The 23612-nt window shown below is 35.0% G+C and overlaps 1 protein-coding gene across 1 annotated transcript in view; it reads left to right on the top strand.

The window, feature by feature from the left end:
• csmd2 (CUB and Sushi multiple domains 2) overlaps positions 1-23612 on the top strand; it is a 375721-nt gene that overhangs the window by 72133 nt on the left and 279976 nt on the right. Inside the window, exon 3 of the mRNA XM_038286837.1 lies at positions 3532-3644. Within this exon, the coding sequence (XP_038142765.1) occupies positions 3532-3644 (113 nt within the window). The remainder of the gene's footprint in view (positions 1-3531; positions 3645-23612) is intronic.

Below are 23612 nucleotides of genomic sequence, written 5' to 3'. Positions count from 1 at the left end.
TGGAGGTCTGTAGTGATTGACTCTGCAGAAAGTTGGCGACCTCTTCGCACTATGCGCGTCAGCATCCGCTGACCCCGCTCCGTCAGTTTACGTGGCCTACCTCTTCGTGGCTGAGTTGCTGTCGTTCCCAAACACTTCCATTTTCTTATAATACAGCTGACAGTTGACTGTGGAATATTTAGGAGCGAGGAAATTTCACGACTGGATTTGTTGCACAGGTGGCATCCTATCACAGTTCCACGCTGGAATTCACTGAGCTCCTGAGAGCGACCCATTCTTTCACAAATGTTTGTAAAAACAGTCTGCATGCCTAGGTGCTTGAATTTATACACCTGTGGCCATGGAAGTGATTGGAACACCTGATTCCAATAATTTGGATGGGTGAGCAAATACTTTTGGCAATATAGTGTACGTTTGTGAGGGAGAATACTCTGAGACAGCCACATTAACAGTCCTATTAACAGAGTTGCCAAAATCAGCCCAAAGTAGTTTTTTTTTCTTATGTTAATAAAAGAAGACTGGTGTAACAGCTTGTGTTCTTGTGGTGGAAAAAATATTTTTTTTAAAACTAGGGCGTTTTTAAAACAGTTATATAAAACATGTCTGATATGTGCTGAAAACCTTTTGCACAGATATATTTGAAACTACATAGATGACCATGATAGATGGTGTCTGGAAGGAAAAGAGTGGCAAACAGAATATCAGCACTTGTGAAGATTGATTTGCAGTGACAACACCTCTAGGGATCCAAATTTAGCGCTCAACAAGACTATTATTTAATTCTTAATCCTTTGAAAAAAAAACTATCATCTACAAAAAAATGTGTACTTACTAACTTTACTAAAACAATTTATTGAATTTTGATCATTTCAAATAATATGAAAATACAACATTTAGGACCAGCATGACCTATTTTAAAAATTTGAGCAATGATGTACTGTATCCAAAACACACTTCAGACTATTGCTATTTCAGATTCGATGAGGAGGTCTGGTGTTCTCATTGTGGGGACTCTTTGCATCTTGTACACCTAAGTTATTAGGCATAATATCAAAATTCTTGTATTTGTTTTTCTGGCACTTATCTGTTGTCAAAACGGTATGGTTTTTATGCATACATATTTTGGTCTGCATTGAAAACAGCATCATAATTAGATTTTTCTTTAAACATTTGAAACTTGCAAATCTAAGACACTACAATTACAGGCACACACGCAAACTTGTCTCACTTTATTTATTGTGTCTTTCTGTTGATTCCATTAAATTTTACACCCTGTGACCCTTACCCTAACCCTGACCGTTGTTGGGTCCTATCTTACCCCAACCTAAACTAAATTCACATCCCAGTCCTGAGGGGGACTCCTGACCCAAAAACAGCAATGCCCCACGTCTAGGCATTGGGCCCCTTAAAGAGCTTTCAGTCCTCACAATGTGCCATTTTCCCTGCAAATGTTCCCCACAATATATTAAAAACAAGAGCATACCCCCCCACACACACAAACACACACACATAAAAAAAACATAATTTAGCCGTAGGTGATTGTAGGTGTTTTTTGGATCATTGATGTGTTTTTGGAAGAAGTGTGATAATCACGATTTTTAGTTGCCAATTAGAACTATAATTGTTCTCTTCTGTTTTCTAAAGTGTGAAATAGTCAATCTGTTGTGATTAAAAAGTCTTGCTTAATTTATTAGACATTTTTAGTCTATCTTTTTGGTTGTGAAAAAAACCCCATATACTGTATACTACAAAATCTTTTGGTACACTTAAAATCAGCTTTATGTGTAAATTACACCACCTGCTTGGTTTTATCACAGTATAAAGTTGTTAAACAGCAGATTTGAAACAAAGCAAATTGATACACTTTTGCTGCACAAGTAGATTAAATGCTCCACTGTAAATGTAACAAAAACAAAAGTAAGGAATATTTCAGGAACTAGATGTATTGTTTGAATTTACACTGTGCATCCCATACTTTGACCAACATAATGGGAGAAGAAGTTGAGGAGGTGGATAATTATAAATACCTTGGTATTCACATGGAAAACAAACTTAACTAGTGATACAACTGTAAAGTCATCTACAAGAAAAAAAACCAAGAAGTTGAAAGTTATTACTCAGTGAGAAGCAGACAATCACAATGTCTAATTGAGGCCATAGTCCTACCTTCTTGATTTTAATGGACTTGTGACAATTTAAAGTAATTCATGTTGTGCTGCTCTGGACAGCAGGACGTTGCCGGCATCTAAGAAAAATCCCTGTTGAGGTTTGAGCCTCTGTCTATTGAGGCAAGCAGCGAGAAAGTAGAGCCCTGATTGGATGGCATGCCAAAATACTTCACTTCCAGTGGGGCTAAACCTATTAAAATATCTAAGGAGCAGGGGTGAGTCATGAAATTGGCTGCTCAATGCTGATTGGCTAATATTCTTAAGGATTTTGGACTGACAGTGGCCAGACAGCAAGTAGGTTTTCCTCATGAGTTGAAAGGGAAAAGTGATCGTTCAGTCAGAACAGACATCCTGTGCTAAAAACTTGCTGTGGCTTCTGGTGTTTATTATTTCAGAGCTATTTTCACCCATTGTAGTGATGTGTTTTATATGTTTCAAAGTGATGTTTGGATTGAATTACACCATTGAGAGAGAATCCGCTGACACTGTTGTATTTATTTCTTAACATGAAATCAATTATTATATGGGCCTCAATTAAACATAATTATGTACTAATTACATCCATCCATCCAGCCATCCATTTTCTGTCTGGTTGCGAGGAGTGCTGGTGCCTATCTCTAGCTGTCCACGGGCGAGAAATGGTCACCAGTCCATCACAGAGCAACACAGAGACAAACAGGACAAACAACCATTCACTCACACCTAAGGATAATTTTGAGAAGCCAGTTAACATAACAGTCATGTTTTTAGACTGTGGGAAGAAGCCGGAGTACCTGGAAAGAACCCACACATGCTCTAGGAGAACATGCAAACTCCATTCAGACAGATCCTGGGCCAAGAATGAAACCAGAACCCTTCTTGCTGCAAGGCAGTAGTGCTACACACTGCATCACTGAGCAAGCCGTACTAATTACACAATTTCTGTATTTTCATATTTTACAAATAGATGGCCTATTTAGTTATAATTTAATAAGTAATATATTTGTTTAAGCATGGTGGTGTGGTTAGCACCAACACCTCACAGCAATAGGGATCTGGGTTTGAGTCCTGGAGGAACCAGGACCTTTCTGTGTGAAGTTTGTCTGTTATGCATGTCTGCATGTGTTTTCTCCGGGCTCTCCGGCTTCCTCCCGCAGTCCAAAAACCTTCATGTTGTGTTGATTTGACATTACAAATTGCCCTTAGGATTAAGTGTGAGTGTGGATGGTTATTCGTCTTTGCATGTCTCTGTGTGGCCCTGCGATGGACTGGCGGACTGTCCACGGTGTACCCTGCCAGTTTTAGAATCCCTGCTTTATAATTTTTAATCAACTATATTTTTTGTTGATCACATATTTCTTCCTTTGTATGTTTCTACCTTTAGGTTAACTGGGTTCCAGCTGCCTTCACCCATTGTGAGTACAGGTTCCAGACTCACTTTGTGGCTGCTGTCTGATTATGCTGTCAGTGGGCAGGGATTCAAAGCTATTTATGAAGGTAAGACTGTTTTATAAATGTGCATTTTGCTTATTTTTGCTGAATATGTTTATCAGTGAATTAATTTAATGCAACAATTTCATGTAACACAAGTTCCCAGTAAGTTCCATTTATTAGATCTATATTTTTCATTTTTTGGTCTGAATTATTTACATTTTCAAATCATTTCTTCAAGTTGAGTTAAATGGAAAATAGAATGATTTAGTGCAAACTTCCATTCCCATGGCTAACTCTACCATCTTGTTATTTAGTACACTACAGTACTAATGACATACTGTTTTTGCCAGAAGTTTATTAGTTAATGTGTATTATTATTGTTTAAATAATAATAGTTGGTTTGTAGCTGGAAAGGCAGCTTACTGTACATTATTTTGGTTTGTTGGTGTTTCAGATGTATTGCAAATATAAGGCTGGTTCTGCAGGAAGTTTGGTTTTCTGTGCAAGTTAAGCTTGTAGACACATGCAAGACTGATGGTGATTATGTTAATTATTGTTACGCTTGTTATTATTTTATACTTTCTTAGTACTTTAAGTTCTTTGTTCGTGTTCCTAAAGTAAGTCAAGTGCAAGTCAGACTAGCTTAAACACATGGAGTGCGTTAAGCAACAAGCAGAAATTGTACAAAGTCATAATTACCTGTCTCCTTACTCACATAGCAAGACCTTCTGCAATGACCTATGCCATAGAGGAAAAAAAGATGCTGACATGTGGTGCTGCCCTCTAGGTTATAGTGAAGGGTAATTGGAGAGTGAACAATGGACCTGATATGCAAATGAAAAAACTCGCTCACTTTAACTGAGTGAAACAGACACCATGTTTGCATTCATGGAATATTTTATATATAAAACATTTGGTAATGACATAGAGCTGAAGGAAACTATTTTTATGTTTTGCCATAAAGGGACATAAGAAAAGTTTTGAAACTTCTTGTTAGTTAATGTTGTCCTGAAACCGAGTAACCCCAAGATGTTTTAGATGATCAGTTCCAAGGTTTTTTCGACTGGAGGCCGTTGTCAGGAGCTGTCATGTTTCGATTCAAATTTGTTCATAAAAAACAAGAATGTTTAAAAGTTAGTTACTCAACAGGTTTTTACATAACCTGAAGTCTCCTTCATGTAAGCATGATACATACACCTGTCGTTGCTTAAGAAGTTTGAATATTGAGCAAAAGGTTAGTATTTTCCATCAATCTGTAAAGCTTTTTACACATTAAATATATTTTATATTAAATAGATTAATTACTAAAAAGTCACAAGTTTAAAGTCTAATTTCTTGTCATTTAAATTTTCATGATTTACTGATATTGAAAATCCAAAAATCAGTCTTTGAAAAAAACAGTTATTTCAATAAAAAAATATTTATACATAAAAAAATCCTTTGTCTAACAGATATAGCAGGTTTATTTCAATGCAGTCAGTACTCGGTTGGGCCTTTCTTGGCATTATATCTAACTGCATATAATTACATCTTTAATGTTAATTGCATGGGTGAGATCAGGTTGTTGTTGTGTTGGGGTGTAATGGGAGCCTAGATAGCATTGATAAAGTTGCTCAGGTCATCTAAACAGTTAGTTCTGGTGTCCGTCACCTTTCTTTTGACAATTCCTCATATTTTCTGTATGGTGTATTTTCCGTATCAGTTCAACTTGATGGCCAGTCAATTGCAATAAAGACTTAGTTGCTGCACATGTTTTGGTGGAAAACTTCATCAGCATCTCTATAAAGCGTTTCAGCACAAGGAAGCATCAAGTACACTTAAATGTACAAGCCTTGTCCAGGTACCTTAAAAAAAAAAACAGTGGAGCAATAATAGAGGATGACTTGGTTCCCCAGTGCATCATTGAGTGTGAAAACTTCATACTGGACTTCTTCTCAAAGTCGATTCTACAGTATACCTCTCTTCTCTTCATCTAGACTCTTGGTTTTCCAAAGAGATGCAAATTTTACTTTAAGATGAAATGAGTGAGTTTTACTACTTGGCAACAGCCTAGTCTCTCTGACACAAGAAATGTGACATTTGTACTCCATATGCAACATTCATTAGTGCAAAGTGGCGCTTGGTGGTCTTGACTCCAGCCTCAGTCGACTTCTTGTAAAGATACCCTGATGTGTTGGTTGCATTTTGCCTGACAGCTCTCTTTTGATACAATATTTAGTAAACAACCAAGTTTTTAAGCAATTACCTCTTAACAGGGTTTTTTCAGTAACTGACTTCTAAACATCTGTCAAGTCGGCAGTCTTCCTTATGATTGTTTAGCTCTGTGACCCGGACTGGGAGACTATTTAGAAGCTCAGGGAACCCTTGCATCTGTTTTGAGTTAATTAACTAAATTGAGTTACACACCATGAGTTTTCAAAATGTACCAGGTTCACACATTTTATGAGACACTGAATTTAGAATTTTCACTAACTGTAGACCATATTAATCAAACTGAAAAGAAATTAAATGTGATTACATTTTAACATTTAATCTTTTTTTGGTGTATTTGTAGTGTAGTTTTTAATGCAGATGCATACTTTCTGCATTTTATTCGTTATGCTTACATGTTAGGATATGTTTAATGACCTTTGTTTAGGGGATTGATGTTTACTTTTGCTGGTTGCAGGTCATTTCATAGCGCTAAAGTATGATGGACAATTAGAAGCTTCTATGCATACAGGATTTTGTAGATGATCAAATTTTACCGCAGCTGCAAAGTAGCATCAATACTAAGCATGTTTATTGTAAGCATATATACATTTTTATGTTTATAAATGAATCAGGATATGTCTCAAATTGCTTGTCAGCTAATCACCTGCCTTTAAAAGTGATTTAATCTGCAGTGCATCCATCAAAAGGGATTGTTTTTGGATTATGTTTTAAGTTTGTTTTTGTTTGATTTATGGACCACTGGGCCACTGGTAACTTAAAAAAGTGGAATTGGAAATCAGTTCACTCTTTTGTAAATATGACAGATCAATACTAGCTGCAAATTTTTTTTTTCTGTCTGTACAACTCTAAAATATTTTTTTGTGTGAAACTAGATTTCATTATGCCTGAAACTTACATGTTTGCATCATAATATTTCTTACTGCATGAAATGCTGCTATTCTTCCTTCCTTCTTTTACTACCCTTTGTGTTTTTGCTTTTACCATTTTTGCGTATGAACCTGGGTTTTATTCCTGCAAGTTTTCAGAAGCTTTATAAAGGTTTCACGCAAAGTAAGGTTCAAACATTTTTTACACATTTTAGAGAAAAGTTTTACCAGCTTAGTACACTGCTTTAGTTTGTGCATAAGTGCAGACATTTCTAATTATATTTTTTAAAACATGACACTCAACAGATGGTGATAGTAAAATAAAAAAATAAAAAAACATTTTAATTTCGTTTAGACCATGAGGTGTGTTTCAGGTGTATATTTTATCCTTTGTTTGGCACAAAAAATAGCTAACCTTTTTTATTTCCTCTCATTAGATGTTCTGTTTGCCCATTGAATGAGAGCCCCTGTTTAGAAGCACCAGATGCTGTATAAAAAAATTATGGGGAATAACTCTGCTAAAAGCTTCTATCAGGAGTTTCAGGCATAACTAACACAAACTCTAAGCCTAAGCATTTATGTGGGCAAGTAACCAAAAAAGAAGATTGCTTTGGTCCAAGTTTTTGCTCATTCTAACATCACTGTCTATAGCGCTGCTCTTTATAAAGATATTTGACAATCACTCCAATAAGACCAGCATTACTTGATGGTTTTGCACTGAAAGAGTTAAAAAAATTAACTTCATTAAACATGTTTTACCTTTGCTGTTTTGTTGTCTAAACTTAACCTGCCAATGTTTAATCTTATTGCTCTGTGGGGGGTTGAAGTAATCACAGTTTTGTATTCAGTAGCAGTATTGCAAAGGGTAGATTTTTGTTTGCTTTAAGGAGAGGGGATTCGCCTAAAATGTCCCATCTTTGGAATTACTCTGGTTCGTGATCATGTTAATCATCCATACTGACCATTCGGGGCTTGTATGGCGGTTGTGACTAAGGTTTTACCTGAGCGGCAACATGTTTATTGGTGCAAGATCAATTTATTATAAAGCACATTAATAACCACACTGCACACACTGATATTTAGTAGGTATACTAAGATAAACATGCACTAAAACACCTGTATTTTGTATTAAGTATTAAGGTTAACATTTTTAGTATCTAAAGTTGTAGTAACCCTGCAGATATTATGATTATGGGATATGATTTAGAGAGGGATTGCATAAAATGTCTTTTTTTAGTGCAAATATTTAAAAATGTGCCGTAAAAATTGAAAAACTTTTTAGTTGATTAGTTACTCTGAAAAAATCAAAAAAAAAAAAAAAGAAACACAAGCAAAACATACACATATATTGTACTTCTGACACACAATATATGAAGTAATGTGATAAATTCTTGCTTTTTGTGACCAAGATCACATACATCCCCTGTAGCTATAGGAATATTCTATTTTATCATGGAGGGGGTCATTTGGGATAATTATTGTTTCTTTTTTTTATAGAGGTATACAACCAGTGATTGTGCTTGGATTTTTGTGCATTAAATATGTGCACTGCAAGTGCCTGCCGTGTTTTTGCATGCAGATGTTATATGGCAGTTTTGAGCATATTATTTTTTTCTTTTTGCTTTCTTCCTGAAGCTTTTAGCAGTAATACTTTAACAAATTATCATTTCTTCATATTAGACGGGGGCTCAACAACCACCATTTTGGTGTATTCTTATCTCGTCTATATTAGATATGTTCTTTTTCAGCCCACACTGCAATAAGCCTAAGTGCTGCACAGCCCATCTACCAAACACACTGCGTAATGGCTGAGACCACTCTGGAATCTCTCCCCTCTTGTCACTATGGCAACCCTAAAACTATTTTTTCCCCCATATTTTTCATTTTCCTCTTCCCTGTCTCTTTGAAAACTCTTTGTTCATGTAATCTGCAGAAACGGAGAAGTAGCAAAAGGAGGCAAAGGGAATTGGAAACATTTGCTAAGCTTTAGAAATTATCTCCTGGGGTATCTTCTTATATGTTGCTGGCATCTTCATGCATAATCATTACATCTTTTTCCCTCTCTGTCTCTCTCATTTTCCTCTATACAACATTCACATCTAATCTGATCCTCAGTACCTGCTACATGTTGTTGTATCTTCAGGTTTGTCATCTTCTGCCTAACGTTTAAATAATAAAGTGACTCCATGATCATCAAGTCATATTTTTCCAAGTGTTATTTCTGTCTGTGTCTCAGGTGCATAATCAATGTGCCTCCCAACTGGGTCAAACAATCCTCAGCCAACTCTATTGTCTGTCTCAAGTCATTTCCTCTCATGAGCCAATCATTGTAAGTACCTTTATTAAAACAAGACATTCCATTAATATTTATTAGCAGTCACACTAGGTATGCATTTTTTCCAGTTAATACATATTTGTAAAAGGTTCCTTGAGGAATTCATTTTCTTAAATTTGTTATTTTTTAAATATCTTATGTGGAAAAGATCAGTTACAGCAAAATAAAACAGTATATTGTTAGGATGTATAAATTATATAAGAATAATAAAAGTTTTTTCTTGTAATAAGAGTAATTTTTCATCTAATTTCATTTGAAATTACATCAACATTCAAGAGATTCTATACAGGCTCATTACTTTTATGCATCCCTTAGAGCTAGTCTACATTATTGACTCTGTTTTCAAGCTCAAACATCCTTGGCCCTTTTCTTCCACCTCACATTGTTCTTGGAAGAGAGGAAGGTGGGAGCTGACTAACTAAAGGTGATGAAAGAGCATCAGAGCGTGAGAGAGTTTAGTTTCTGATTGAAAAGTGAGGCTTGTGCCCAAAGTGATATGGTGTCTCCAAATAAACTAATGCCAGAGGTTAAGGACAATACTCTCTGCGCCAAGTTTGCAATCTTTACTTATTCTATAGAATCAAGCAAGTGTGTTTTTGTTTAAGATTTAAAAGCAGATCTTAACTGGGTAGCACAATTCACAAAACATTTAATCTAAAGGTATTTTAAAGAGTCAGTTCAATAAAATCACACAGGCAGATTGTTTAAGCATATTCTATGAACCCAGCCGACTGAATAAAGCCATTGACTTTGCAGACTTCGGTTCTCCTGAATAGCATAGAGTGACAGTCGATAGAAGCTTACATTGAGTCGTTGACATTAAAGAGATCTTACATCACAAGCATGCATGTAGGAACAATGAAGAGCCAAACCTCCCTTTTAATAGCTAGAGAATTCCAGCAGAACAAGGCTCAGTGTGAGCTGCCTTCTGCCACAATTGACTGCCTATTTTTTCAGATCAAGAAGATGAAAGAGAGCACATATAGTTAGTTCCAGTAAAAGCTCAGCCAATATCTCTTGGAGAGAAAGGACTGAACTCAGAAGAAAGGATATGCCGTATTATCCATAACATTATGGTTTTGACATTAACAGTCTAGTTAATGCTGTCCTCCAGGACAGGGTCACAGTTAAGCAGAGTGCCCAACCAGGTTTAGCTTCTATGAAAAAAACAAACAGTTAGCAATTACTTTGAAACTGGAGAATAGAAGTATTATGTAGCAGGATGATGAAAATGGTCTTTAAGTCATCCGGTACCCTTAGCTCGTAGCAACATTACTACAGAGATAGCTTAGGATAACTTAAGATGCTCAAACTATAAACTTTTTCAAGCCTACTCTTAAAATATGACTGTTCTCACAGATTAAATCTGGAAGGTGGCTCCAGAGGAAAGGAGTCTGGTGACTGAGACATTCACATCAAAATCTTTTTCTTTTTAAATCTGGACACAACCAATAAACCTTTAGTATGGGAGTAAATTCTAACCCTAAACCAAAGAGAAGCTATAGTACAGGTTTGTTTACAGAACAGGCAGCTTCTTCTTCATCTATTAATGCATTTTCAAAAAACTAGAGAGTGTGCATGCTGAAACTATTTAATCTGACCAAAAGCTTGGTACATATGTACACGTCATGTTCGCTTCATTTTATTTAGTCTCCATGTAAACAGAGATTTTGTACTTCAGATCAACTAAGATTTAAATCGGATCGGAGAAATTCTGTTCATGTAAATGTAGCTATTGACTAAACGGTTTCTTTTAAAAGACTTCCATCCAGAGACAATCACTTCTGTCCTGCATCAGTTTAAAGCAGAACAGCAATTAAGTCACTTCGAAATTATTTGGTTATGTTCCATGTCTGTGCTTCTTTAAGTTCTCAGCTATATTTCTTTGCAATAGATATTGCAAATACCAAGCTCACACTTTATTAATACTGTGATGTTTTTATTATTGGGTTTCTGTAACACACTGCTCACTGATTATTGTTTTATATTTAATATTGCTCTATAAGTGCTGTGTAAGCTATTAAAATAAAGTATTGTGCTGTCTAATTTAGAGTTTTAAATTGCCAATGATGTACATCTATTTAAAACTGACAGCAATTTTTGAATGCCATTTCGTTAAACTCTTTATTGAAAGAAGAGTAAAGACTGTTTGGAATTTACTTTACCCCTTAAAGTAATATTTTTATTAACTTACTTAGTAAAGCTAAAGCTATTATTCCTGTCCATATGGCATTATAGAAACATGGATGGTCCCTAATCTGCTGCATTAAGCATCAGCTAGGCAACAAGGAAACTTGAGATCTATATATAGATTTGAGAAACGTTTATATAAGTGGCTTGTAACCAAACAAATTATTTGTATTTTGAATGCAGTGTAAAAAAAAAAGCGTTTAATTTATTTTGCTAATTTAAGGGTTTTAGATTCAAGTTGCAGAAGTTAATACATTAAATTTAACACTGCATATTTCGTTCAGCAGTGTATTTAACTAGATAAGAGCTTTAGGTTCGACAGATACAGCAGGTAACAGTTGTTATACTTCCTTAAAAGATTCTGGACACTGCAGTGTCACATTATGCAAGAACTGTAATTCTTCTAACCGAATTGTACTAGGCGTGTATGTATCCGTTTTTAAATGAAGTTACAAATTCAAATTCACGAGTAACAAGTCAGACATTAACTTGAGGGAAAAGATTCAGCTTTCCCGTCCTCTGCAGTGTTTGCAAAGCCTCTATGAAATAAAGCAGTGTTTCACAACCTTTTTTGACCTGTGTAAAAAATGTTGGGCCTTTTTCATAGTAAGAGTTGGCCTTTTAGTCAAAACTATTGATGAGTGTCCAAAAGTGGAACGTACAATAAATGATTATAAAATAAAGACTATTATACTTTTTTTTTTTCTTTTAACTTCAGGATTCAATTCTGTGGAATTTTATCTTTCCAATCTGAAATAAAAGAAAAGAAAAACAGGAAAAATGTGTATCCTGGAAGTTAGAAGGAATTGGAATAAATAAAAAATAAAATCATTTCATGCACCTGTATTTATGAAAGTGGAGCTCCCTTATAATCACATTTAATCTTAATGATTTGGAACAAAATAGAGAACAAAAATTATAGTCAGATTTTGTGACTTTGCTTTGATGAGCTCCTCAGAGTTAAAAATAGCTCATACTGTACCAGGCTGTTCTCTACATCCAATCTGTTCCTCTACTTCGTTTTCATGTCAAAGATGGAGGTGAATTCAAAGAAAAACATACATTTTGGTTGATAAAAGATCTATAAGTTTTCAATTGGGTCCTAATAAAACAAAACCCAGATCCCAGCTCTGTTTAAATTTACTACCTAAGAACTAAAATATTTTCATGTACCCCTTGCAATGCACTCATGGACCACTAGGGGTACGCATACCCCCGGTTGGGAATCACAGCAATAAAGAACACTTGATTAAGATCTATTGTTCAAAACTTTATATAATTGAAATGGTAGAACAGTAGTCTGAATACGTTTATTTGTGTTACAAAGGGTTTGAAAGAAAAGTTATTTCTGAAAGATATACATTTTTAAAAAGATCTAAGGGATGGATACATACATACAGGAGGAAATAAAAGAGAAAAAAAGAAAATATTATAAAATACACACAATCCCTCAGTGTCAACAAAATGTAAAAAACTTTACAGTCGTAACTCCCACCCAAAAAAAAATTTCACATTATAACAATAGAGGCCTAAGCTACTCTTTGCTGTTAAATTGGATTAAATTTCAATCTCACATTTGAATTATATGTATCCCTGGTTAAGGAGTCCGAAGATTTTTTTTAAATTTCTGTTAGACTACCCCAGTGAATCATATTATATTGTATAAATACCTGAACTGGCAGGTATACGTGTTAAAACAATACGGTAATCTGGTATTATCTGATTGGTGCTGAAACAATAAGCCGTGATAATTAAACGCTAAATCTAAAGAAAACTGACTGTAGTCAGGATTTGGGGAAGTCTTGTGTGGAAACAAGGGCTACTGACAAACACTGACAAAGCACTCAGCTACAAGAGGTTTAAAGAATGATCTTTGCCCATCATTCCTTTTCAGGGAAAGAAGATAAGATAAATTGTACGATTTAGTACTTTAAAAACTGCTGATTGGTGTAGTAGGATAAAAATGGACGACTGAGCCACAGTTTTATCTCTCTTTAGTGCCTCTGTCACAGACAGCGGAGCTGCTTTACAAGAGTGACCATGTTTAAAGTAAAACTGATTAGAATCAGAGTAAAATAGAGTTCTTTTAGAGGAAAGAAAATCTAAGAACTCTTGGAAAAACCTTCTTTTGGATAAGATCAGATTAAAAAGGAAGAAATAAAACACTTTAAACATAATTCTTTTTCCTGAAAAGCTTCCCAAGCAAAGATAATACCTCCCTGCCTATGAAATATGTGCATATGAAAAAATAAAGTCTAAATAATTGAAATAACGCTTAGAAGAGTAAATGCTCTTTTGCTTATTCTATTCTTTAAGTCTGAAATGTTTGTTTTTGAAAGAAAGTAATCATTTCCAGCTAAATGATAAGACAGCTTCTAATTCAACTAGATCTGTCAATAGTCTACCATCATTTTGCTACTATAATGTTACGTTTGAATTTTGCTTCAGCATTAGTTGTTCTGTAAGTATTTAGTGATAAAAAAAGCTTCCTGGCTGGCTTTGGTCAGACTACTGTAATTTGATGCTTCACCACTGCATTTCTTTTTGCTAATAGTTGAAAAACTGATGCAAAACTTTGTTATTTTCTCTATTTTAAGTAAGGTGTTTGCTCCAATGAGATTTTAAAAAGCCTATATATTTCAAAGCAGGCAAAAAAAATAAAACAATACAAACAAAACTTTAAGAAAGGCTAACTAACTGCAAACCCTTTTATGTAGTTTTGACTTTGAATTAAAAAAAAACAATACATGTAATTTAATTGTGACTTTAATTGTGAGTTTTTTTAGTTTTAGTCAGCTAGTGTGTCTAGCCCTAAAGCTATTATGGTTAAAATAATTTTTATAATTATATTATGGTCATCAACATTATTTTTATTTTTCATAGATCAATACAAGGTAATGCATTACTGCAAAGTGGAAGGAAATAACACCTGCTTTCCAAAAAGGTCACATAATTTTAGCAATGACAAAGTGTACAGTATGTGTCCTTTCCATCCTGGCCAGTTGAATTACGTCCTAAAAATGCCTAAAAATAGAGAAATTGTGCAAGCAACAGCTTTTCATCACACTAGGAATTTTTACATACTATTAGCAGCCTATCCAGAAGGCTAACGCTGGGTAAAAGACTAAAGAACCTTGGTGAGTAAGCAGATTTCAGTTATGATATTTTAACTGATGGTCATTAATTGGTTTTTACCCTTAATTAAAGTTATAGAGGAGGATTTTCTTTTTCCAAGTGGATCATCAAAATAAGTGTTCCTCCTAATTGTCAATCATTCTGGTGATATATTTGCGTAAGGCAGTTTGTCCTAATTTTCACTTACCAGTGGTGAGTCTGACATAGTGGAAAAATTGCAAATATTTCAGAAAGTAAGCTTTTATGAGCGATGCAAACAGCAAGTTTTAAACAGAGAAAAGGGCTCGTGCATGCTATCGCACACATGTCATAGTAGTTCCCTGTTGGGAGCGGGTATAGGGTTGTGCCTGTGTATTTTTTGTCGAGAGGGCGGGTCTTTTAAAAAAATTGGGAAAATCCTCCACTATATCTTTAAGTATAACTCCCAGTTTTAGTTATTTAATACATACATAGCAGGGGTTCGTGCAATGGAATAAAGGTGTAATAGTGACCAGATAACTTTAATTCTCTATTTGCATACTTTAAAATGACTGAACATATTGTTGATTAAAAGTAGCAAAACAATTATCTTACTGTGAAGATATTTTTAGGGCATGACAATTGCACAAAGTGATAGGGAAATGTTTGGGCATTAGGACGGATGTATTCGGTGTTGTGCGTATACAGGCTGTGGGAGAATGATGGGCTACATGCAATGCTTTACAGGGTTTTATGTGCAGTGATAAATATTGAATTGTTATTTCAAATCCCGCACTTGTGATGTTTGTGTTTAAATACCCTGTGTGCTCCTTGCTGTTTAAGGTTTACCTGTCAGTGTGTGGCTTTGTCAGTATATCCCTCTGTAACAACACAGAGAATAAACTGACAAAGACATGGGAAACAGATTCAAAGTAAGGCTAAATATAGAACAGAGCATGAGAGAATGGGGGAAATAACTGTAAAATAATTTCAAGTACTTGTAATTACTTTTTTTTTAGCAATGGTGGGTATTTAAAAGGGGTGTGTTGGTGTTCACCCAATTACAAAAAACTACGTCCTATATTATGTTGTTTCAGTCTGACCTGTTTTCTAAGACTTTCCAATCAGTCTGTACCATTTGTAAAACTGATGTTTCAATCTAGCCTCAGGAAATAAAATTATTTTGACAAAATAACTGTTGTTACATTATGTAGCAACATGTTCGAATTTTGTGATTCAAATGCAGTGTATCGGTGTATTTCTAGCGTAGTTTTCAGTGCCTAATTCTGCAAGGAGTGATGGTGTTAGAGTTCAGCAACATGATGATGATGTTCTGTTTATTTTTTTCTACCAACTTCAAACGGACAGACATACATAAACTGCCATGCAACCTTGATGAATTGGTCACTGTTGAAATAACTGCCAGGGTTGTTGCATAATGTCTCATGTGTTCAATTTGGTGAGTAGCTTTAAAAAAAGATTCAGTTTCTTTGACCATCCATCAAATGCATGGCCTCAGATGAGCCACAGGAGATATGAAGAGAAGGCAGTGACAGAAACAAGCCTACCCGGGGCAATTTAGTTATTTACAGATCCAAAATGAGTCAAAGCAAACTTTCCAAAAATCTTTATCTTGCGAGAAAAAAAAAAAACAGGAGAGGATATGGCCATATAAAGACCATTACGGACAAAACTGCTATTGAAGACTCTAAAGAATCACACTTGAAGCCAGCTCGGTGGCAACAAAGCTGTTTATTGGAATACCTTTGCATTCCTTACCTAGTAATTAATGTCAACAATAAGTTTTTGTCAACAATCTGCACTAATATTTTCATTTGCAATATCCAAAACCTCTCCAGTCTGATATATTTATATCTAATAAGAGGTTAGTTAATATTTACATGTAATTCTGAGTCATAGTCCTCTGATAAGCAATGCTGATTTGTTTTTTTTACACTATTGCCCTATTGTACTTGGATAGTAAACTTGTAGTCTTACACTTTTTTTTTTGCTCTGCTTTGCTTAAAAATGCTTTTTCCTTAACGTTTAATTGAAAATAAAACACATAGTAGCTGCTGAATTGCTGCTGTGTGTTATCTCTCCTAAAACTACGTAGCTACTGTACTATGTACGCAGCTAAAAGCCACTCCCAAATCACACAGTATTGGTGTTTAGGACCCCTAAATAGCTAGGACCCCACTGATTCCGCAGCGTCAGCTTTGGGTGCGCAAATACTAGGTTGTAAAGTCAGATCATGGTTTTCTTCTGTAGTGGAGGACTGTTCAGAATTCTGCCGTTATCATTCCACACTGCTCCAGTGTGTTTGAGTACTTTTAGAGCAGCTCCTTTCTCAGTACGCTCACACTGCTCAGGTGCAAGTTGCCTCTGATCATTGTAATGGTAGAACGCTGCATGTTTGATTTTAAAGGAACTGTTTTGTTATTAAGCAAACTCTAACTTTAAAGAGAAAACATTGCAAAACATGGCGCACAATGGGGTCAAATTATTTTTTTCTTTTCTCTGCAATGCAGCACATGGGTAGAAATGCATAGATGGAACTGCCCATGTGATGCTATCTGCATAATTAACTAGCCATGTACTTACTTTGGTTGACAAAGTTGTTATGCATTTCCATCCAAACTAATCCGATATATAAATGAACTGCAGGGTTTCCCCCTCCCGAAACGTTCATTTTGCCTTCACGAGGTGAAGTTTTAACACAAAATTAACTGCTTTAAAACCCTAGAAACTGTCATTTAGACCACTGAGTGGTTAATTTAAATGTTCAGCTTGCACAATTTGCAATAAAATGAAAATCATTCTTTTCTCAGAATTTGATGTTTTCTGCTGCCTTTATCAGTGTGTGCTCTTTCCACTTGTTTTTTTTCCCAGGGGGTGGAGGGTCATCAGTAAATAAACATGTATGTCCATGCATTTTCACAAGGAGCCGCCTAGCTTAATTAAATTTCTGTGACACTGTCCAAAAGGAACCTAGAGTTACCAGAAATTGAGCCAAAGAACAGCTTTTTGAAAATGTTTTCCTCTATAGTTAATATTAGCTTCCTAGCTGTTAAAACATAGAAAAACAAATGTTTAGCTGGTTGCTTTTGCCCTTCAAAAACAGTCACTTTTGTCTGTTTAACTTGTTACTTTTTCTTTGGAAATATGAAAATATGTATTCTAAGGCCTGATTTTATTCAGTGGCTGAAAACAATAACAACATAAGGATTTCTGCCTCTTTTCATAGCATCAGTTTTACAGACCTCGATAATAAGGGTCTTACCCACAATTGGAAAGCTCTGAACTTTCAAATGAATACAGCTAATTAGGACAGTATCTCTCGGCTTACCAAAACTGTCTGAACACTGGGTGTCTTGCGTGTTAAAAAAGAAAACTCATAGTTATGTATTCAGGAAGTAAGACTGAATGTTTTCTATTTATTTTTTTTTTTAATTGAAATAAATTAGTTTGAGTTGGACAAAACCTTTTGATTTACAGTGTAGGCCTGCTTTGTACAGTATGTCTTATAAATAACTGTAACATTGTATTTGTTGAATGTTAATTGGGCGTAAAACATTTTGTGCAAACTAACTGAAATGCTGTTTTAAAAGCCAGTATTTTAAAACTGTGTTTGTTATTGAGAAATAAGCAATACATAAAACATTTGACACATCACCCACCCCAATAATTATTTAAAGGCTTTGTTAGTAAATGGAGATGAAGGGAATCTTTTTGCACCACCATGATCGAGGTCATTTCAACAACCATGTCAGAGTGGAGCCATATGACAGAATTGCTGTGCTGGTACTCGTGCACAGCTCTGTCTCTTCCAGTGCCATGCATTTTTTAAGAGGGTGAGCTCATCTCCCCAGAAAGCTCCACAAAGCCAAACTACTCTCTTTTCTCCTGTTTGGATGAAGGGATAAAATGTAACCTCAAAACTACTTTATTGGTATTACCTGCTTTGTTTCTACTCTCTGATACGTTATTGGTGTTACTGCGGTGCACCCTGGCACAACAAGCTCTCCATGTGGTTTAAGTGGTTTATATGTTTGGCCAGTTAGCTCGACTATTTTTCTTTTTTCTAAACAAGGGCGTAAATCAAATTTTTCCTATGGGGTCATAATTTTTCACAGATGTTTTAAAATCGGTTAAAGCAGCAAACTTTAGATTATCTGTTATTTCAGTGCACAGAATATTTAAAGAATGTTGATTTGTACATTTACAGCTATTAACCCAATAGCTGTAAATGTGTTCATCTGCTTGTGTGCGGGTGTGCGCACATGGAGTGTGTACTAAATACAACAGCATAATAACACATGCTGTTTGTGTGTTTATATAATCACGTTAATTAAAAGCAATCGTTGAACCTTGAGCAGATTAAGCAAGCAGTGTAGGTGTGATAATTGTTTGCAATCTGTAGATGATTTACTGTTGTTGACCTATATTTGAAAAGTTAGTTGTCTTATGAAGTCTGTGACCCACACTTTGGAAATATCCCCATTGATTCATCTTTTTAATTTTCCAGGTGAATAAGTAAATACTTGCGATTTCTGGTCCCATCATAATCAGAATTGCCTTAATTATTACACATAGCCTAAAGGCTTTGTTTCTCTTACTCTAGCTCCCACCTTCATCTGATTAAAATAATCCCACTTCTGGTATACAGTGTATCTATTTATTTTTCTAAGAAAAATGTGTCCTTTTTTATTTGTAATATGAAATCTTTTATTAAGTATGTGTATTCAATAATGTACTGTCTGTATATCTAGCGCTGGTTACATTAATATGTTTATGTATTTGGCATGAAATTGGTGAAATCAAAGTGTGTTGTGTCAAATTGTAAGCTATGTAATTTATACACTTTTTTTGTTGAGATAACTTCATGGCCTAAGCTTCCGGGGGTTAAAAGCTTTGCAATTATGCGGAGGATGTGTTTCAATGTGATGACAATTTGAACAGCAAATTCAGGTCATGGAGCAATAATTATTTTCTCCTACAAATAATTGATGCAATCGTCATGAATTTAATAAAATGGTAAACCTTTTCAAATATATTCCAATCTATTGAATACGGGTCATTAAACTGCTGTGCTATGCTAGCGACAATATGGCGGCATGGCTTTAGAACAGAGAACAGGCCTGTGTAAATTTTCATCATCTTATCCATGGCAATCAGAAACTGCTTTAAATAAGAGGCCACCACTCACTTTTTTCAAAAACATTTCCACACCTATCCAAGAGTCTTGGTCAATACTGTTGGCTTACACCAGAGTAATCTCTAGTTGGAGTGCTGATGTATTTAAGGAGCATGCAGATCCATTGTCCTACACACGTTCCAAGTCAGATGCAAATCAAATTGCCACACCTTGTTCTTCTGGATTGTTGGAGCCATTTGTTGTAATATGAGAGAAGTCATTCATCATTTTTCATGGATAGGTAATGCAATTATTAATGAAAACGTTGTGTTTTGTTTTAACTAGAGTGATAAATTAGTTTGACAGTTTTATATTCCAGTGTTTTATAAAGTAAAAAGGTGAGTGTGTATTAAAAACTAAACATAAAAAACAATAACTGGATGCCAGGCAGTACAAATTGCCATAAATAACCAATCAATATAATAATTATGTGAATTAGTAGTGCATGATACACGTATCTCAATGGAATTTTATAACAATGTTTAAATGAAAATTTCTGTAGAGATATTTTTACTTTCTGAGGATCTAGCAAAAATTAAAAACATAGATTTTTAAATAAAACCAGAGAAGAAAAACACAGTAAATAAATGGTGGTGGTGTAACTAGCAGCATTATTTTAATATGTAAGGGATTATTTTAAAGTTTATATATTTATAGTAAGTGGGTTATTCCTCTTTATAGAGTTATACAGTCTACGTGAATAGAAAAAAACAGACCTGAATTGTTGTTTTTACATATTCTGTAAGTCTCTAGGTTTTGTGACTTGTATTTAGTTTTGCATAAACCTTTGCTTTAAGCATATCTTTTAAATTGGCATCATTACATCAGGAACTCCTATTGTGCTGCCATTGCCTCATGTGTCATGTCTTCCTTCAAACTCTTAAAGTAGTTGTCTCTCAGCTGCAGGTGTTTTTTTTCCCAAAAATACAGGATGCTGTGCTTTGTAGGCAGTCTGCCCTGTTTACAAATGACTTGCATGTTAGTAACGGACGCTCTCTCAGCCTTATAGCTCCACCCTACACCACTGTGTAAGCTGACCCAGATCTGGAGACGATGCAGGAGTTGAACATGGAGATCAGGGTGTTTGCTAACTGACAAACCACTTAAAATGATACCCAAAATCTGCTTCCCATATCGGCGTGTAACTCAAATTAAATATTTTTTCCCTTAAATTTTAAAGGCGGCTGACAACATCAAGAATACAATAAGATACTCCTGCCACCAACTAAAGTATTGACAAAAATAATGAGTGTAATTGTCTTGTGATGCATACAGCAGCACTCAAATGTTAATTGCAGAATCAATATTAGCACATTTTCTATGGTAAGAAAAAAAATTTAAAAACAATCCACTGCACTTTGTTTCCAAGTCTGAAGACATTTTGCTTTCCATCCAGGAAGCTTATTCAATTCAAAATGTCAGAATTAGCGTTGAGTTCAAGGCTTTATAGAGTTGATGGCAGAACGGGTCCACCCCTTAGGAATGGGTAGTCATTTGGGTTCTTTGTTAGCAAACGACTACCCATTCCTAAGGGGTGGACCCCTTCTTCTGTTTCAATTTGTACGTTTTCTAAGCCAAAACAAGGCTTTGTTGGGCTACTCTATAAAGCTTGGAACTCAATGCTAATTCTGACATTTTGAACTGAAAAAGCTTCCTGGATGGGAAGCAAAATGTCTTCAAACTTGGAAACTAAGTCCAGTGGACTGTTTTTTTTTATTTACTTTTTTGAAATGATTATTATCTGGATGACTGACAAGCCCTGCAGCAATCAGCCTGAGAAAACTGCAGTAGACCTTTAGTCCACTGGGTGGCGGTAATAAGAGCATACAAGGTGCTCTTACCACCAGTGCTGACCAGCTATAGGTAAACACCAAATAGTTTATTTGACAATATTTTTTTACCAACCTGCATTGGATCAGAGTTTCTTTTTAACTGTATGATCTGCCTAAAATAACCAACAAAAAGTAATTTACACAGTTATTTTTCTTTATTTTAATAATGAGGCGAATCTCAAATATCGACAGCACAAACCTTTAGTCAACATTTTTATTAAACTTCAGGCTCACACAAGCATTTGTATGAAGTAGAAGCTCTAGACAGTGAATTCTGTGATGGAAGGATCCCCACAAGCCAATAGACAGCATCCAACTTGTGATATCCAGCAGCCCTGTCATCATAGAATCAGAATCAAGTTTATTGCCAAGTAGGTTTGCATTTAAAAGGAATTTGACTTGGTGTTGATGGTGCAGATAAAACAGTATACAGAATCTATAGCTATATACAATAAAAGATATACAATACACTGTTTACAGGGGTCTCAATTGGTTCAAGATAGGGCCGTGCAGCTTCAGTCATCTCATCAACTGAGTGCAATCTGAATATGATGACTTGATGAGATGAATGGAGTCTGGTGTGCTATTGCTTGGTTGGAAAGAAAACCTGCACCCACAGGGCCCTTTCTGGAACCGGTTTGACACCCCTGGTTTAGATACATATAGTACATGGCCATATACTATACACACAGTAGACTGTGCGTTAATCTAATTTGGAGGAGACTCAAGTGCAGAGAAAATTGAAAGCACTACTTATTAAATAATTGTGGAATCTACAACACCATTAAGATTTTCTTAGAATAATTTTAACATCCATGATGAAACACTCAATGATGGCTAACTGGTGTATTGACTCTTTAATTGATATAAACCAAGAGGCTCATTCTTTGTTGCTGTGTTAAATCATTCCGGCGCTCACAAGGCCCGTTTGCTTCGCAACCATTCATCAGACCAATTCATTGATCAGCCATGGCTAGTTTTCCCTAGAGGGCCTTTCATGTTTTATTGCCAGTTCATTATTCAATGGCTAAAAATCTAAATGCTTTGGTCATAATAGTGGTCTTCTGCACAGACAGGTTATATTTTATTTTTTGTCAAAACTTAGCTGCATTAAAATCTATTTTATGTAGTTTTAAGGAAAATATGGGGAAGTTAATAAATGATAAATAAATGAATACATTAATGAATAAATATATTTAAAGCACACTCCAGGGCTTCACATGAGCTTGATTCAACTCTTACCTCTTAAATTAAGAGAGTTTATTTTACTTGGAAAATATAAAATCCATATATTCGTCCTTCCTCCTTAAACAAAAAGCAAAGAAATACTTTTTTGTCGTTATAATTAAATTTCAAACTGAATATTAAGATAAGTATCTAACCTCAATAAATTTGTTAAATATTGCCATATTTTTTGAAGGTTCAAGTTGCTCTCTAGTTTGGAGAAAGAAGTGATCAACTAAGATGTGAAAATGTTTTTAATTGCCTTATTAAGGGTAAAACAACAAGTGGTATTTTAGCTGTCCTCAAATAGAAAATAAAATTTTTAAGTCTCAGTTCTCTTTTGGGAAAATAGAAGAGAGACATTGGGCCTCACAAAAGAAGTGGTTGTTCCAATAATTTGTTTTTAAATTATTTATACAAGTAATACGTATCCAAGGGACACTGGTTTAATTTGTTGCTATTTTGTCAAAAGAAAGAACAGTCAGTGAGCCCTATGTGAGATCAAGCTATTGAAATAACAAGGATAAAATAGATTGAAAGTTCAGAATTAAGTTTGGCAATGTGTCGCTGCTTGAAACTCTTACTTAGATTACATTTGCTCCTTCACTTTGTTACTATGCAGGTTTTTTTTTTTTTTTTGCACCATTATTAATTTGCACTCCTAAGGTTCATTGTTATGCACATGTTTTTTTATTCTTCTGCACACTTAATTTTTTTTTTTTTAAACAACAGTTTTTCTTCTTGCACTGGTTCATAATTGGGATAAATGTAGTGTGCAGTTGTGGCTAACACAAAAAAACAAAAAAGTACGTCCACTTCAAGGTTTCAGGTTTATGTATTCAGCACATACTTGTGACAGTTTATGGCAAACGCATTAACAAGTCTACCTCAAACACAGGTTTAATTGATAAACTTGCAGAAGAAACAAAAAAGAATTAATAATATATGACTCTGCAAAAAAATTAAGGAGAAAATTGGCTTTAACTATTCTTTAGAATCATGCTGTAAACCACCTTGGCAGTAGAAATTTGGATTTTTGAAATACTTTTGGATACCTTGCTCCAAAGCCTGTTTAACAAA

The sequence above is a fragment of the Cyprinodon tularosa genome, unplaced genomic scaffold, assembly GCF_016077235.1.
Source record: "Cyprinodon tularosa strain WSP-4 unplaced genomic scaffold, ASM1607723v1 ctg230, whole genome shotgun sequence".
NCBI lineage: Eukaryota > Metazoa > Chordata > Actinopteri > Cyprinodontiformes > Cyprinodontidae > Cyprinodon > Cyprinodon tularosa.
The sequence above is the reverse complement of the archived record's forward strand: the minus strand, read 5'-3'. Positions and strand labels throughout refer to the sequence as shown.